The sequence below is a fragment of the Lithobates pipiens genome, unplaced genomic scaffold (genome assembly GCF_037356315.1).
Source record: "Lithobates pipiens isolate NorthernLeopardFrog02 unplaced genomic scaffold, aLitPip1_a1.2 Scaffold_16, whole genome shotgun sequence".
Lineage (NCBI taxonomy): Eukaryota > Metazoa > Chordata > Amphibia > Anura > Ranidae > Lithobates > Lithobates pipiens.
Window position 1 is genome coordinate 16,186,820 of NW_027507748.1, and position 18,002 is coordinate 16,204,821.

Sequence of the window (18,002 nt, forward strand, 5' to 3'; positions counted from 1 at the left end):
TGTATGTCACGCTGCTGGTGATCATCTCCTGCACCCTCTTCTTTGCCTACCCTGGTCCCTGACCTTCCGTCTCCTCCATTGCCTTCATGCGCTCCACAGTCCTGAATTGTCACAACAATTTCCCATATAAAAAAAGAATGCTTGTAGTTGTCGATCCCAGATTCACCTCATACATGTGTTATGTCATTGGCCATGTGGTGGGACTATGTTTGCACAGCTAATAATTATTTTGTGGCTGCAAATTTGACCTATAGGTTTGCGAAGTTCGCCTCCCATTGAAGTCAATGGGGCCCGCCGCGAACGTTGCGGTTCGCGAACTATCGGCCGCGTTCGCGGTCCGCGTTCGCGAAACGTCCCGTTGGAAGTTCGTCCATCACTAATTGCAAGTAGGTTCAGGGAGTTAGTGATAAATAGGTCATGGACGGTGGTGAGTTTGTTACAAACAGAGCGGGCATTCCAAAGGGACCAGGAGAAGGGGAGGCTGGCTCTAGGCTTAAGAGGAATAGAAATGAGATTGTGTGGATTGCTGCTGCTAGCAGAGGATGGGTTGTGCCGGGTATGTTGGCCAAAGGTAAATGATTGTGGTCCAGGATTTGGGGAAATATCTCTAGAAGTTAGGAGAAGAAGAAGGGTGAGAGAGGTGATATGGGAGTGTGACTTATGTGGGGGGACACGTCCCAGTGGCCTGCAGGCTTTATTGGTATATGGATTTAGAGTTAGCAGGAGCTGATGAGTGCAGTAATAAGGTGAAGACAGGAGTGAGGGTGATATATATAAGCTGTGGGGTGGAGAAGGCGGGTGAAGGAGTGAGAATTTAAGCAGAGAGGATGCAACTGTGAGAAGGAAAAATAGAGAGTGCATGATACAGAGTGGTGAGATTGAGAGGAAGCATGAATGAGAGAAGAAAAAGTTTGGAGAATCAGGTCACCTGTAGTCTGTTTAATGTTCTACAGAAGTCTGTTGTGTATTTTCGCTTTGTGCAATCGCTGAAGTGCTGAGCGGAAGTGCAATACTTAATCCAATATGAATACTTTATCCAAGATGATAGTGGCCAATGCAACCCCTGCCTGAGCAAACCCCTGTATATTGATATAACTCCTGATAGGGATGTTCGTACTTATTGTATAAGACAGTCAGATACCCTCCTTAGGTCATAATCTCTTACAATAGAAAAAAAATTAGATTTGAGATGTTCAGAGCCATGAGAAGCCAAGAACTCATCTTTTCCCCCATCTACCAAACAGAGAAGTGTTGGTTGTGGGTGGATTAACACATCAGGTTTATAAAGAAAAGGAAATACAAGTCACACAAAGCAGCATCTTCTTCCTCTTTTATTATCTTCTACAAATTCTCATTCTTCATCCACACAGACCAGAGACCCCGACTGCAGCGATGTGCTCCCTCCGTGTCCTCCTCGTGTGTCCCCTCCGTGTCCTCCTCCTGTGGGCTCTTCTCTGTCCGGGCACAGGTATGTAAGAACATTATAAAGAGGTGATGATAGAGTACTCTTTCCTTCTTTTGTTTTATTTGACTAGTAATACTTGACCTTTTCCATTATTTGTACAGTATTCTATAACAGTAGCAGCTGGTGCTTAAAATTCTTTGGGGGGGGGCACAAACAAACTAAAAAATATTGAACCCCCCCATCAAATGCAGCCATTGTGCCCAACATATGCAGCCACTGTGCCCATCATATGCAGCTACTGTGCCCATCATATGCAGTCACCTGTGCCTATCAAATTCAGCCACTTGTGCCCATCATATGCAGCCACTGTGCCCATCATGCAGCCATATGTGCCCATCATATGCAGCCACTTGTGCCCATCATATGCAGCCACCTGTGCCTATCAAATTCAGCCACTTGTGCCCATTATATGCAGCCACTGTGCCCATCATATGCAGCCACTTGTGCCCATCATATGCAGCCACTTGTGCCCATCATATGCAGAAACCTGTGCCCATCATATGCAGCCACTTTGCCCACCAACCCCCCCACTTGTGTCTCTGGCAGCTCCCAACCCCTACTCCCATGTGCGGCTCTGGCAGCACCAAACCCACCCACGCATTTCTCTGACAGAGGGGACTTCCTGCAGCGTGCCTCCTGATTGGCAGGGAGGAAGGTTAGTGTGAAAATAGCGAAAATGATCCTTGCCCTTCGCACCCGCCGCAGTGCCCTGGGCATCCTTAGGCGTCTCCAGGTGACACCCCTGACCGCTCTCCCTGCTCCCTGACATTGTGTATCGGCGTCCGGCCACCATCTTGGGACTCCTCAGCACTACTTCCGCCGCCTCCGACCTCAGTTCCTGTGACGTCATTGGGCCGCACTGCGCTCTCCGCTCATGCACGTGCGTGTGCCGCCCCAGCCCTCCCTCCCAGGCCCCGACCTAGGCCTGGAGGTGGGGCCTCCCGGCTGCCGCTCTGCAATGGTCCCGACTCCACACACCATCAAAAAAATGGCGTCCCAAAGTGGAGAGCCTCCGGCCATTCCACTAGCCGGACTGGCACTCATGGCCCCCTGCCTCCCCCGTTAGGCAGCCCCCCCGACCAGAGCATCACCAGGGGCTGCTGCCATGTGCACATCCACTCGGGTCATTCTGCAAGGGGCCTGTTTCCTAGGCTGGTGAGTGCCCCCCCCTCCTCGCGTACAGGGCCGTGGATGGGGATTCCTCCCAGGCCCCCTGCTTGCAGACGGAGGTGTCTGCTTCGCAGGGGGCCTGAAGGGTCCAAAACGGCGCCGCGTCCTGGGGGTAAATTCGGGGCTCAGGCGCTCCGGAGGCCTAGACCTCCGAGCACGCAGGGGGTACCCTGCGTGCTCGGTCCCACGGGCCCTCTAAACCACTCATCTTTCTCTTGTAGGTGGGGTACAGCTTCTTTCCTATCCTGCTGTCTCTGGACTGCTGACCTACAGTCCTCCCCTAACCACCAACTGACCTATACTCCTCACACACATCATTCCTCCAATAAGCTAAGTTCCTAAGTTCTTAACCCCACCTCAAAACTATTACCTAGTAAGACTTGCACCCTGTCATGTCTGCACTCTGCCTACACTATGTTACAGCTACGTGCATGTCTTAAAAGGGTTAAAGGTTTTTACCTGAATATAGAAAATACACATTAAAATTAACCGTATGGTAACTGTAAGACATAATATAAAGTGAAAGTAAGGTCGGAATTTGGGGCTTTAAATGAGGCACATATGTGGTGTGCCTCCATCCCGGGTTCAGGTAAATGAAAAAGGAAATTGGAACTTTAACCCTTTCATGCCTAAACCTATTTTTAACATTTGGTGTTTACAAGTTCAAATCCGTATTTTTTGCTAGAAAATTACTTAGAACCCCCCAAACATTATATATATATATATATATATATATATATATATATATATATATATATATTTTAGCAGCAAATCTAGAGAATAAAATGGCGATCACTGCAATATTTTATGTCACACAGTATTTGTGCAGCAGTGTTTTAAACGCAACTTTTTGGGAAAATGCTACAGAACAAGTAAACAATATGTTGGATCATAAAAATACGCATAAAATACACATATAACAAGGACATCAAGGATACATGATATATATCAACATGGCAACACATGATAATGTGGAAAGGATTGATGAGTAATTCCCATGAATTCATATATATATATATATATATACATGTCATTGGGGTGGCATATTGCAGTATAAGTAACATGAAGTGAAGTACTTTGAAAATGATTGCTTAGTAGACAATAGACTGGATTGATTGCTGATACAGGCATGTGTCTGCATACAATATGCCCGACACGTTTTGTGTGAAAAACACTCATCAGGGGCGGATGGTAGAGGATATCTATAAAGAACGAAATAAAATGAATCTAGTGTGGCACTAAACATAACAGGAGAAGGCAAATTTGCCAGTCCTGGATACTTACATGCAATGAGTTAGCGATGGAATACAGTGTATGTGGGACCAGGAGGGTTGTCTGTCCCGGGAGCTGAGGTATTATGGAGCCGTGCTGCCAATAGGGAAAACACACAGAGCAACCCTCCTGGCTGAGGTCATAGAGGTCCATAGAAGCATCGGGCACATACACAACTCTTCCCAGAAGGATGAAGGTTGCCATATTGTGCTAAGTAATAGAGCCAAATAACGGCTCCAAAGCGATCTATAAGAGATGAATGTAGATGAGTGTGACCAATCAGATGCTGCCACCTCAGAGTGATAGATAGAGCTCATACCCATCAGGAATGGAGAAAAACCAGAACATGTGAGTTGGAGAATGTCACCTCGTGTCAGAAGAAGGTGAAGCTAGAGCACTGAGAGTTCCATGGAGAATTACCTCTCTCCAAAAGAAGCAGGAAATAGAATGAGAGATGTGAATGAATGAAAAGGGAACCCAACGCCCAAGTGAATTCCCTTCTGGTACTACGTGATACCATGCTCCCAGGGGCGGATGCAGAGCCTAGTCTCGGGAGGGGCACAGCTATAAAATATGTTTTTTTGGGGGCAATTTATATGGGAAATGGCTGGTGTTGGCGCTTCAATCATTACGGCTCCATGGTTGTTATGGTGTCAGGATGATTGAAGCACATTATTTCTATTATTACATTTTAATATAAAATTAAATGGTTCAACTCACCATGATGCAGAATCAGTGGTAGCTCTGAGGGTGTCAATTGCCATGTCGCCTGCCACCAAATGTGGATTGTCACTTGCCACGTCACCTGCCACCAAATGCGGATTGTCACTTGCCACGTCACCTGTCACCAAATGCGGATTGTCACTTGCCACGTCACTTGTCACCAAATGCGGATTGTCACTTGCCACGTCACCTGTCACCAAATGCGGGTTGTCACTTGCCCCGTCACCTGCCACACACTGTGGATTGTGACAAGCCACGTTACTTGTCACCAAATATGGAATGTCACTTGCCACATCACCTGCCACACATTGCAGATTGCCACTTGCCACTTAGCCTGCCACACATTAGATTGTCACTTGCCACGTCACTTGTCACCAAATGCGGATTGTCACTTGCCACGTCACTTGTCACCAAATGCGGATTGCCACTTGCTACGTCACCTTCGGTGGATGGAGCCAACACTAACTCAGGGGCGGCGGAGGCCTGTAGCATGGACAAGATGGAGGGAGGAGGTTGTGTGCTGTGGGTGTGGCCAACACAGTCAGGGGCGGATCCGGCGGAGAAAGAAGAATGCTGGCTCTGCAGTCACAGAATGACTGTGGATGTGGATGCCAGCCGCTGGATATGTGACTGCAAGTAACTTCTCTCCTCTCCCTCCCTGGTCTGTTCTCCAGCAGCTCCAAAGCTCCATACAGTGACTGTGAGTCACGTCGGCTCTGAGAGTGAGACTGGAGTCCGACGTGACTCACTGACGTCACTCGTTGCTAGACGCCAGGCGGCCCAGGCGTTAGCAACGAGTGCAGGGGAAGAGGCTCCACCCACCTTTTCCTCCTGCTGTTATCAAGTCTCTCTCTCTGCGCCACTGATCAGCTCATGTGAGTGAGACTCAGCAGAGGCAGCCACAGAGCACCCGAAGTGCGACTCAGACATGTCATGTCACTGTTGTCACATCAGTCAGTGCTATTTCGGGGGGGGGGGGGGGAATTGCCCTGTTGCCCCCCCCCCCGGTTCCGCCCCTGCATGATCCAAGTATGGAATACAAGACCATCAAATAGTGCAGCAGGGAAGACTATCTGCTTCATGTGGGGATGTATATATGACATCGACATGTCCCCTAGGTAGACATGGGTGGTTTGTATCATTCCAGATTGAAATTCGGATGAAATGTAATTTTTCAGAAGTTCGGATGTATCAGAATTACAATAGTACAGAATTTAACTACTTAAGGACTAGATGGATTCGCCCCCTTCATGACCGGGCCATTTTTTCGAATTCGGCACTGTGTCGCTTTAACTGACAATTGCGCGGTCGCGCGACGCTGTACCCAAACAGAATTTACGTACTTTTATTTCCCCACAAATAGAGCTTTCACTTGGTGGTATTTGATCGCCTCTGCGGTTTTTATTTTTTGCGTTACAAAACAAAAAAAACTTAATTTTTTAAAGAAAAGCAATATTTTTTACTTTCTGCTATAATAAATATTCCCCAAAAAAATTTAAAAAAAAAGATTTCTTACTCCGTTTAGGCCGATACGTCTACAAAATAGCTGATAGATTTATGGCATTTTTATTATAATTTTTTTTTTACTAGTAATGGCGGCAATCTGCGATTTTTATTGGGACTGCAACATTGTGGCGGACACATCGGACACTTTTGACACTTTTTTGGGACCAATGACATTTATACAGTGACCAGAGCTTAAAATAGCCACTGATTACTGTATAAATGACACTGGCAGAGAAGGGGTTAATACCAGGGGCGATCAAGGGGTTAAATGTGTGTCCTAGGGGGTGATTCTGTGGGGGGATGGGACTGACTGGGGGAGGAGACCAATTATTCATACTTAGTAGAGATGAGCTTGGTGTTCAAGTCGAACGCATGTTCGACTCGAACACCGGCTGTTCGCCCATTCGGCAAAGCCAGAACTCTGGTGGGCCATTCGCTCCAAATTCGTGTGGCACTCACGGCTCACAATGCACTGTGCTATCGCAGTGCATTGCTGGCTCATGATTGGCCATTCATGCACTGTGACCCCGCATGCTTGGCCAATCACAGCGCCGGCAGCGAGGAGAGCCATGATTGTCCACAGGCAGGATGCCTGAGGCCAATCATAGCTCAGGCTGTGTAGTACACGCCCCACACTATATAAGGTCGCTAGCGCGGTGGCCTTGTGTAGTGTTCCGGCATCTGCAGGAGTTAGTGGGTGTTGTCTGTGTACCTTCAGCGCAGTATACACCTGTATCTTAGGGTGACCACATTCCCAAACTGCCATTCAGGGACAACCCCCCCCCCCCCCGCACCCGCCCAAAAAAGATGGTTTTTGATACCTTTTTTGCCAATTTTTTGGGGGAAAAAAAGCAAACAGTGGTAACCAGTTTAGACAGGTATGCAATGTACACCTGCTTTAACTAAGTCACTTAGTGACAAAGGTGTACTTTCACTTACTCTGGCAAGTTCACTGCATCAAAGTTATGTTTAAGATTGCTATAAACATATCTGCCTGTGCATTGTTCAGTATTTGCCCTGCACACTATCACAGGTCATACTTTTAAATATGTTAGACATATCTTAAGAAATAGAAAAAACAAAAAAAACAAACAGAACAAGTTGCAATAAATTAACAGATTATTTTTATGGTCTCAACCGGCTCTGGACCAAGCCGAGCGTCACAGCCATATTTTTTACTGGCAACCTTTTACTTTTACTGGCATTTTTTTTACATTTACTTGCAGGAGAAAATTGTCTGTTTTTTATTGGCTGCCACTAAATACTGACGGTTGGCAACACTGATGTGGGGGCTGAAGGAGAGGTCAGAGTCAAGGATGACACCCAGCACCCTGGCATGTGTGGAGGGACTAATGGTTGTGCTGTTGATAAAATCATGAGGGGGGGGACCGGGAAAGAGGAAATGTAACAAGCTCCGTTTTAGTAAGACTGAGTTTGAGGAAGTGGTGTGACTGTGACATCCATACCAATATGTCATTCAGTAAGTTTAAGATCCATGAGGAGATCGAGGAGGTTAGTTGAAGAGGGGAGAGAGATCTGTGTGTCATCGGCATATAGGTGGTATTGGAAGCCATATGAGGTATCAACTGACACAGGGAAGAGGTATAAAGAGAGAATAGGAGAGGCCCAAGGACGGAGCCTTGGGGTACCCCAACAGAAAGAGGAACAGAGGAGGAGTTGTAAGTGACACTGAAAGTGGAGGAAGAATGGAGGGGGCAGCCGAACGGAGGGGGACAGCAGCAGAACGGAGGGGGACATGGAGGAACACTGGAGGGGAGGCAGTAGCAGAACAGAGGGGGACAGGGAGGAAAACTGGAGGGAGACAGCAGCAGAACGGAGGGGGCCACGGAGGAAAACTGGAGGGGGACAGCAGAAGAATGGAGGGGGACACAGAGGAAAACTGGAGGGGGACAGCAGCAGAACGAAGAGATAGTGGGGGACAGCAGCATAATGGAGGGGGAGTATGCTCACTGTAACAAAGTGTATCACTAACCTGGAAGTTTGTCAATGTCTGGCGGGAGGCAAACTCACGGACCTCGGCGCTGCTGGCAATGCACTGCAACGGCTGCGGGAGTAGTCGGCGGCCCCAGGACTGGCACTGACTGGGCACAGGCTGGATCTTTACCAGCAGTAAGTCTGGCTCTGTCTGGTGGGGATTAAAAATACATTTTATTTATGTTAGAAAGATGTTTTCTGTAAGAGTTTTTAAATAAGGAAAAAATAAAGTATGGGGGCACAGAAGAACAGAGGGGGACAAGGAAGAACGGAGGGGGACACCAGCAGAACATAGGGGGACACGGAGGAAGAACAGAGGGGGACATGGAGGAAGAACAGAGGGGGACATGGAGAAAGAATGGAGGGGGACAGCAGCAGAACAGAGGGGAACAGCAGCAGAACAGAGGGGGACATGGAGGAAGTACAGAGGGGGACACGGAGGAAGAATGGAGGGGGACACGGAGGGGGACAGCAGCAGAACAGAGGGGAACAGCAGCAGAACAGAGGGGGACACGGAGGAAGAACAGAGGGGGACATGGAGGAAGAACAGAGGGGGACATGGAGGAAGAACAGAGGGGGACATGGAGAAAGAACAGAGGGGGACATGGAGGAAGAACAGAGGGGGACATGGAGGAAGAACAGAGGGGGACATTGAGAAAGAACAGAGGGGGACATGGAGAAAGAACAGAGGGGGGTCAGCAGCAGAACAGAGGGGGACACGGAGGAAAAACAGAGGGGGACATGGAGGAAGATCGGAGGGGGACACGGAGGAAGAACGGAGGGGGACAGCAGCAGAACAGAGGGGAACAGCAGCAGAACATAGGGGGACACGTAGGCAGAACGGAGGGGGACACGGAGGAAGAACGGAGGGGGACACGGAGGAAGAACGGAGGGGGACAGGAAGGAAGAATGGAGGGGAACAGCAGCAGAACAGAGGGGGATACAGAGGAAGAACGGAGGGGGACACGGAGGAAGAACGGAGGGGGACAGCAGCAGAACAGAGGGGGACACAGAGGAAGAACAGAGGGGGACACAGAGGAAGAATGGAGGGGAACAGCAGCAGAACAGAGGGGGACACGGAGGAAAAACAGAGGGGGACATGGAGGAAGATCAGGGGGGGAGACGGAGGAAGAACGGTGGGGGACAGCAGCAGAACGGAGGGGGACACTGAGAAAGAATGGTGGGGGACATGGAGGAAGAACGGAGGGGGACACTGAGAAACAACGGAGGGGGACACTGAGAAAGAATGGTGGGGGACATGGAGGAAGAACGGAGGGGGACACTGAGAAACAACGGAGGGGGACACTGAGAAACAACGGAGGGGGACACTGAGAAACAACGGAGGGGGACACGGAGGAAGAACGGAGGGGGACACGGAGGAAGAACGGAGGGGGACACGGAGGAAGAACAGAGGGGGACACGGAGGAAAAATGGAGGAAGAACAGAGGGGGACACGGAGGAAAAACGGAGGGGGACACGGAGGAAGAACGGAGGGGGACACGGAGGAAGAACAGAGGGGGACACGCAGGAAAAATGGAGGAAGAACAGAGGGGGACACGGAGGAAAAACGGAGGGGGACACAGTGGAAGAACGGAGGGGGACACAGAGGAAGAACGGAGGGGGACACAGAGGAAGAACGGAGGGGGACACAGAGGAAGAACGGAGGGGGACACGGAGGAAGAACGGAGGGGCGCACGGAGGAAGAAGGGAGGGGGACAGCAACAGAAAAGAAGAGGACACAGAGGAAGACTGGAGGGGGACAGCAGCAGAAAGAATGGAGGGGGACAGTCAGCAGCAGAATGGAGGGGGAGGGGGACAGCAGCAGAATTGTACACTTACTAACCTGGACTCCTGGAAGTTTGTCAGTGTCTGTATTTTAACTGCAGGACCTCGTGGGCGGGAGGAGCCTGGGCTCTGGAGGAGGAATCTGAGGAGGAATCTGAGCGAGAGCACTGAGAGGACACGAGACTGAAGCTGCTGGCTGGCCTGGAGACCAATTTAAGTGAGGCGCTCTGTGTCGTCAGTGGCGTCACTCTGGCTGGGGTACATTACTGTGCGGGGCCTGCGGGGGGGTGCATTGCCCACACTCACTGCCAGTGCCACCAGCTCCTTCTCAGCCCGCCCCTCAGGCTGACGTCACTGGTTGCTAGACGCGGGGCGGCCCCTAGCCTAGCAACCAGACTGCCAGCATATGACTCATCCTCCTGTGCGCTGTGTAGTGAGTGTGACACTGACACTGTGACTGTGTGTGGCGGCGCCGCGGCGGCAGACAGGGAGAGGGAGACTCGCGGAGCAGACTGTGTTTTTTTTCATTCCGGGACACTGTATTGTCCCGGAATGAAGGTGCCCGGGACACGGGACAAAAATGTGAAATCAGGGACAATCCCGGGCAATCCGGGACACGTGGGCACCCTACTGTATCTACCTATTTTGCTTTATTGCTCTTCTAATTGAGCTATCAGCCATCTTCAGGAGTTTGTGGGTGTTGTCTGTGTGCCTTCAGTGCAGTATACACCTGTATCTACCCTTTATTGCTGGTGTTCTATAATAAAGGCATCTGCAAGAGTTAGTGGGTGTTGTGTGCCTCCAGCACAATATACAGTACCCAATTGCTGGTTTTTCCATCTCCGTTCAGGCCATTACCATGTCTGGAAGGCCAACAAGGAGAGGCAGACAGGCGCGAGCCGACAAAAGAGGGCAAGCAGGCTCTGTGTCTAGAGACAACAGTGCTGGTTGTGGACGCAGTGCATCATCATCATCAGCACGTGGCCATGGGACACGCTTGTCCTTGTTTTCAGCAGCTGGACGTGTTGAGCCACATCATGCCGAAGACTTGGTAGAGTGGATGACCAAGCCCTCTTCATCCTCCTCATCCTCTCTCCCAGGCTCAGGGTACTAGCAAAGCAGCTGCCAACGCATTGTCTCACGGCCCACAATGCACTGCGCCTTGTGTAGTGTGTTGGCGTCTGTAGGAGTTAGTGGGTGTTCTCTGTGTACCTTCAACACAGTATACACCGTTCGTTATTGTTATATATGAAATATGAAATATATTACGATATTTCAAAGTCTTACGTATATGTTGAAATCAATCAATTCTTGTGAGACGAATTTCCTTAATTAGATCTGAGTCAGCGTAATTCAAAAATGTGTATTTATTTGTACACATTTAATTACAAAAGGATGCTTACAAAAAATAGTACAATGATAATCATTTGTATAAAGTTATTGCATGTATGGAATAACCCTTTGTCTGCAGTGAAAAGAGATGTTTTAGCTTGCCTGCTTTGGTCTTTCAAGCACATCTGCCTCGTGGCAAGGGCAGGAAACAACAGGACCTTCTCCTTATGTGTGTAAAATTCAAGAGCCCCCCTCCTCCCAGCACTCATTATATTAACCAGGCTCTAATCTCCCGCCCGAAAGATAACTCCTCCTCCACAGAGGTGGGAGGCCTAAGAGTGGTTGTAACAGAGCTGACATGTGTTAACACTTAAATCACAACTCCACAGTCTAATGACAGGATGTGAGGGAGAAGGAATAATTTAGACTTAGAGTCTAGAAAAACATTGTCTCAACTTACATAGACCTTCTCACTTACACATAAAATAACTTTCTAAAAACATATATATAATGAACTAGATAAGTTTACATAAACAATATCACTTTACATAGCCCTTGAAAGTATATATAAAATATACAATATTCATCAAAATCCTGACAGGTTTTAAATATTTACTTTTCCAGCTATGCAAGCCATAACACAGAATTAATTGACTCAAGGTTTTTTCATTCACACAGTATGAGAGTATGGGAATATTATTATCCTGAATAAGTATAATAAAGCCAATTAAAATTTAGATATTAAGAATATAACATTCCCCTCTGAAATATGAATACTAATCATATTTTTCAGATTAAAATTCATCCATCATCATTCATGTCACATTCAAACAAACTTTGATTCAATAACTCCAAATGTCTTGTCCTGCACAATTGGATTCATACCTTCAAAACCCAATTTTCCTCTTTAATTTACTTTGTAACAAATCATCTCCTTTCTTAATATCACTTCTAATTCGATTATATAATTTTTTCATTCTAAACATTAAACATAACTGGAATATAAGGAATAACATGATAATAATAAAAATAATTACAATAGGATGTGATAAAATATTTCCTGCTGCTGAAGTTATCGAAGTTTTTCCCCACATGGATACACTATTACTAAATCTTTTCCACCAATTACTTCCTGAAAATTCTGACCATTGATGTGATATTTCTTGCAAATTACCTTGTTCATGTTTAAACAATACTTCTGCATTCTGCAATTCCTTAGCCAAAGCTATTAATAAACCTTGATCCTTTTGAATTATATTTGCCCATTTTTCCCATGGAAATTCATCTATTTGAGAAATATTATACTGTGTAGGAAGAGCGCTAATATTTTTCATAAACATATTTGTTAAATTTGTTCTCAACCCATTAATACTTATTGCAACAATATCTCCTTCTATACAATACAACCCTTGATTTAGGTTTTCTGTATTTGTACAAGAAGAGAAAAAAGTTTTAACCCTTTCTGTATCTGACATAATTTGAAAACAAACCTTCTTTTTATCTACACGAGTAACTAATTCAGAATTAATTTTATTTTCAATTCTTGCTGAACATAATGTATGATTATGATAACAAGAATGAAATATGCTTTTATCTTGATTAGGTAAACATATAATTTTAGACTGGAATTGTAAACATGATGACAAATCTAATTGTTCTAATTCAGAATTTTCATTGTTAAATACAAAATCTGTATACTGTAATTTATAGTATAATAATTGTGTATTACTGACAGGTAATCCCAAAACAGTGATTGGAACCAAAATTTGTTCTTTTCCGGCTATTGGAATCATAGAAGAACTATAACATATGTCCTGCTTGCATCCTATCCATTTATTTACCCATAAATCTGTATGATTTATCGCATATAAATATTCTTTGGGCAAATACTGTAAAATGCCAAGAGGAGTTATTCCACTCTGAAATGCTTGCGCAATTATTTTAAAATTAGTGGAATATTCCGTTTGAATCTCTAAACATGCTCTGGCTATATGAGAATGTTGTTCACTTCTCATCAAATCAAGAGTAATATTTTGAAGATGTAAAATAGATGGACCCATTATATTAGCAGTTTTAATTACCATATTTTCTAAAATCTGATTTAAATGTCTTTGTATTTTAATACCATTACTTCCCACTAAACCAGCGGTTTCTAGATCAGACTTTAAAGTACTAATATCCATACTATTTGTTATACTCCCGATTGTGCCAATCCCTCCTAAAATACCTTCAACAATACCACGCTTATTCCTGTTATAATTTCTATTATTAATTCCAAACCATCTCTCAATACCCAATTCCATATTAACCAGATGTCCTTGACATTGTGGAAACCTTGTAGAAATTTTCCATTCTGAAACATTAAAGTTCCACAAAACAATGACAAACTTTCCCTCTCTCAAAAGAGTTCTGGATTGGAAATGGTTAATCTGAAAAGGGCTTGCAGAGAAACTTTTCTTATTGACACATGGAGTTTTCCTTGGAGACATAACAACAACACTTGCCTTTGCACATTTCACCGGATAATTTTCTATTGATATGCAACATTTATATATACCAGTATCATTTAAAGATACTCTCATTTGTTGATAAACAAATGTATTATTAATCCAATTCACATTACCAAAAATTCCTTTATGAATTATGACAGTAGAACTATAAAAAAAACTACCCAAAAACTCATCATTCCTTTTCCAAGTCAACAATGAATTTTGAGGTAAAGATATTTTTGTATCACATATCAAATGCAAATTATCTTTATCTTCCATAATTTTCAAAGATTGTGGGAAAATATTAATTTCTGGAACAATCTTATCAACTATAAAGATATCAATTTTGACCCTTATTTCAGTAAATTTTCTTATAACTTTAAAATCCCATGTTCTTACAACGTCTCCTTTTTCATCTCCAATGATGTCTAAATGTTCTGGATCCAATATTTTTACAAAACTTTGAAAAAGATAAAAATATTGATCTAATGGATAAAGTGATTTTCCAGATCTTGACATACTATTATCCACATCTCCTGACCAAATTGTTGACTCATTACCCTTTAAAAATATAGACCAGGAACTCCTCAACAATATGTTACATTCAAAAGTTCCGGTTTTGTTATTTAGTCTATAAGATCCTTGCATTTTAACAAAATTTGTTTTGGATTCTATTTTAACTTTGATATCAATATTATTGCTGTGAATGAAATACAATTGCAAACAACAATCATACCCTTGACTAATACAAATATATCCATACAAATCTTCTGCTGTATTTATATCAACATATCTAAAATCATGGTTTTTATCATGAGCATTAATATCAATATCATTTTTGTCCTTTGTAATGATCTCAGCATTGTTATCTTTTTGTTCATCTGTAATGAGATCAGTGTCTACATCTCTCTTATTTCTGAATAACATGTGACCTTTGTTGTGTAATCCTTCAATGTTGTTAGTCTTTGCATAACTTGAGCAGTTCTTGATATATATTATCACAAATAAAATTGTCATTAGGAAAAAGATGATTCCTGTCATGAGGATAAATTTTCTCTCTTTTACACTTTTCATTTGCTGTGCTGACATCTTTTTCTTTTGGAATATGCACTTTCTTCAGGTTCAATTTTTATTTTTAATTCCTGAAAAAAGAAAGGCAGCATCATTATCTCGGAATATAAAGTTTACATTGATCAGTGTGTACCCACGTTTTTTGTTGTCTACGTGCGTTTTTCACTGAATTAAGAGGTCTTTGTACCTGTACCATCACCCCTCGAACGTCCAAAATGTCAAATGGACCTTCCCAATTACTTTGCCATGGCCCACTTTTTCTGAAACTCTTTACCATGAGCTGACCTCCTTTCTCAAACTTAGAAATGTGAGGAGGAACCATTTTTTGCATACATGTAGCTGCATGTGGCAATATACTATTCAAATTATCTTGTAACATCTGCAACCATTTTGACTTTTCTATCGCCTCTCTTTGAGGTGTAGACAAAAAAGGTTCATGGGGAAATACAAGTGGCATTTTCCTTCCTGTCATTAATTCAAATGGAGAATACTTTGTAGCAGCAGAAATTGTGCTTCTTACACCCATTAAAATAAAAGGAACAACATCAACCCAAGTATTTCCTCTGTCCAACAACATTTTTGCAATTCTAGATTTAATTGTTCGATTCATCCTCTCAACAATACCTGCAGACTGTGGATGATATGGCACATGAAATCTCTGTTCTATACCCAAAATTTTACACATTGCCTGCATGATTTTACCTGTAAAATGGGATCCTCTGTCACTACTAAGATGTGCTGGTATACCCCAAACTGGAAAAACATGATTAATCAACATCCTAGCAGTTGTTAAAGCATCATCTTTACGTACTGGGATTAGTTCTAGCCATTTTGAAAAAATGTCCATCAAAACCAAAGCAAATCTGTATCCATATTTCCCTGATGGTAATGGCCCTATATAATCTATTTGGATAGAAGACCAAGGTCCGTCTGCTGGAGGAATTCTTTGCAATGGAGGTTTCTGACCCTTTGGTCTAGGATTCACCTGTGCACAAATTAAACAAGATTTTATTACACTATCTACTGTCTCCTCCATTTTATCCCAATAGAATTTCTCTTTAAGAATTTCAAGTAATTTTTGCTTGCCAATGTGACCTAAACTATCATGGTTAAATTTAGTGAATTCCACCTGTAGGTGTTGTGGTATAACTGGACACAGAATTCCGTCTGAGTCATGACATAAGATCCCGTTTTCATAAACCAAAGAGCCTGTGTCAACCGGTGAGGAAGAAAAAAGTGACGTGTCCCTCTTCTGTTCCTCTGAAAATGAAGGAATCTGTGTGTCTGTTTTCTTCACAACATTAATTAATACCATTTCAGGTTGAACTACTAACTTCCCATGCAAAGCTGCTTCCTTTGCCAATGAATCTGCTGTTCTGTTACCTACAGATAACTCACTATCATCTTTTTTATGTGCTGGAATTTTTACAATAGCATATGCAAGAGGATTACTCTCTGCAAGGTCAAAAACTGCTTCTAATGTCTCTTTCTGCACAAGAGTCTTGTTGGATGAATCCACAAAACCTCTACGTTTCCAAATAGGTAAGTAATCGGTGAGAGAACGTACAACATATGAACTATCACTATAAATCGCTAGTGAACCTTTCTTCTCTTCCTTGTCAATAATCAATGCGGTTTTTACTGCTTCAAGTTCTGCTCGTTGAGCTGAAAAATGTCCTGGCAACTTGTGTTGTATGGCAAAATTACGTTTTGGATACCAAATTGAATACCCACTATAATAATTACCTGCCACACAATATCTCGAACCATCAACAAATACAGGCTCATCAATTTTCTCTGCCTCTCTACGAAAAAGAGGAGAATGAGTATCATGGACTTCACACAAACATTCATGTTCTAGCCCATTGTATTCCATCAACTGAGGAAGGATATACTTAGCATTGTGCTCAACCTGTATTTGTTTAGGTGACAGAGCCAACAACCATTGAGAAAATCTTTGATTGGAGACTCCAGGAACATTTTTCTCAAAAAGGAACTTCAAGGTACTATGTGGGGTTTGTAAAATGATTTTGTTAAATCCTACAATATGCTCTGTTGCTTTTACTGCATAATGCACACCCACTAATTGTCTAACACATTCGTCTAATCCCCTCTCCACTGGGGTAATTAAACGTGAAAAATACCCTAGAATTCTCCAATCTTCTCCCTGTTTCTGAAGCAAAACAGCTGAGATGGCAATCTCTGAAGCATGCACTTGCAAAGCAAATGGTGCTTGTTTATCCACTGTTGCTAATGCAGGAGCTGACTGCAAATCATTTTTCAAAATTTCAAAAGCTTTTTGTTGAACTTCTGTCCAAGGACCAAATTCATTATCCTCTGTATGTTTTAATAAGTCATATAGTGGTTTCGCCTTCTCTGCTAATGACTCAATAAAATCTCTGGAAAAATTCACCAATCCCAAAAATTGTCTCAATGCTTTAAATGTAGTTGGTACAGGTAAAGATGCAATAGCCTCTATACGTTCCTGCAAAGGCTGCTTTTTCCCTGGACCAATCAAAATTCCTAAAAATTTTACCTCACTTTTCATGAGCTGAACTTTGCGTGTATTCAGCTTTAGACCTTCTTCCTGCAGAATTGTCAGCAATTCTGCCAGAAGAGTCAAATGCTCCTCCTCATTTTCACTGGAAAGAAGTATGTCATCTACATACTGAATCAAACAATCAGGTCTAGAAAACCTTGATAAAACATTTGCCAACGCCTGATGAAATATAGATGGGGAACTATGAAAGCCTTGTGGAAGTCTTGTGAAAACATACGATATATTTTTAAAAACAAATGAAAATTTATATTGACAGCTTTTGGCCAAAGGAATGCTAAAAAATCCATTCGCAATATCTAATACAGAAAAAACTTTTGCATTAGCATTTAACTGTGCCATGATATCTGGTGTTTCCGCTACAATAGGCGAACAACAGGGTATGTATTTGTTTAGCATTCTTAGATCAATCAAAAGTCTGTATGCACTAGGGTCATCTCGTTTAGCCACTACCCATAAAGGATTATTTGTTACCGAATTTGCTTTCCTGATAATACCCTGTTCCAAAAACTCTTGTATGATCAATGAAACAGGTTCATCAGAATCTGGTGGTAATTTATATGGCTTCACAAAAGGATGATCCCTTCCTTCGATATTTACTAAAATATCCTTAAATAGGCCAACATCATTCTTTTTT

General features: G+C 43.5%; 1 protein-coding gene across 1 annotated transcript in view; it reads left to right on the top strand.

The window, feature by feature from the left end:
* The first annotated feature begins 1,358 nt into the window (after positions 1 to 1,358).
* The window catches only part of LOC143981629 (uncharacterized), a 50,805-nt gene continuing 34,161 nt past the window's right edge, over positions 1,359 to 18,002 (top strand). The window contains exon 1 of the mRNA XM_077479620.1: positions 1,359 to 1,468. Within this exon, the coding sequence (XP_077335746.1) occupies positions 1,393 to 1,468 (76 nt within the window). The 5' untranslated portion in view covers positions 1,359 to 1,392. The remainder of the gene's footprint in view (positions 1,469 to 18,002) is intronic.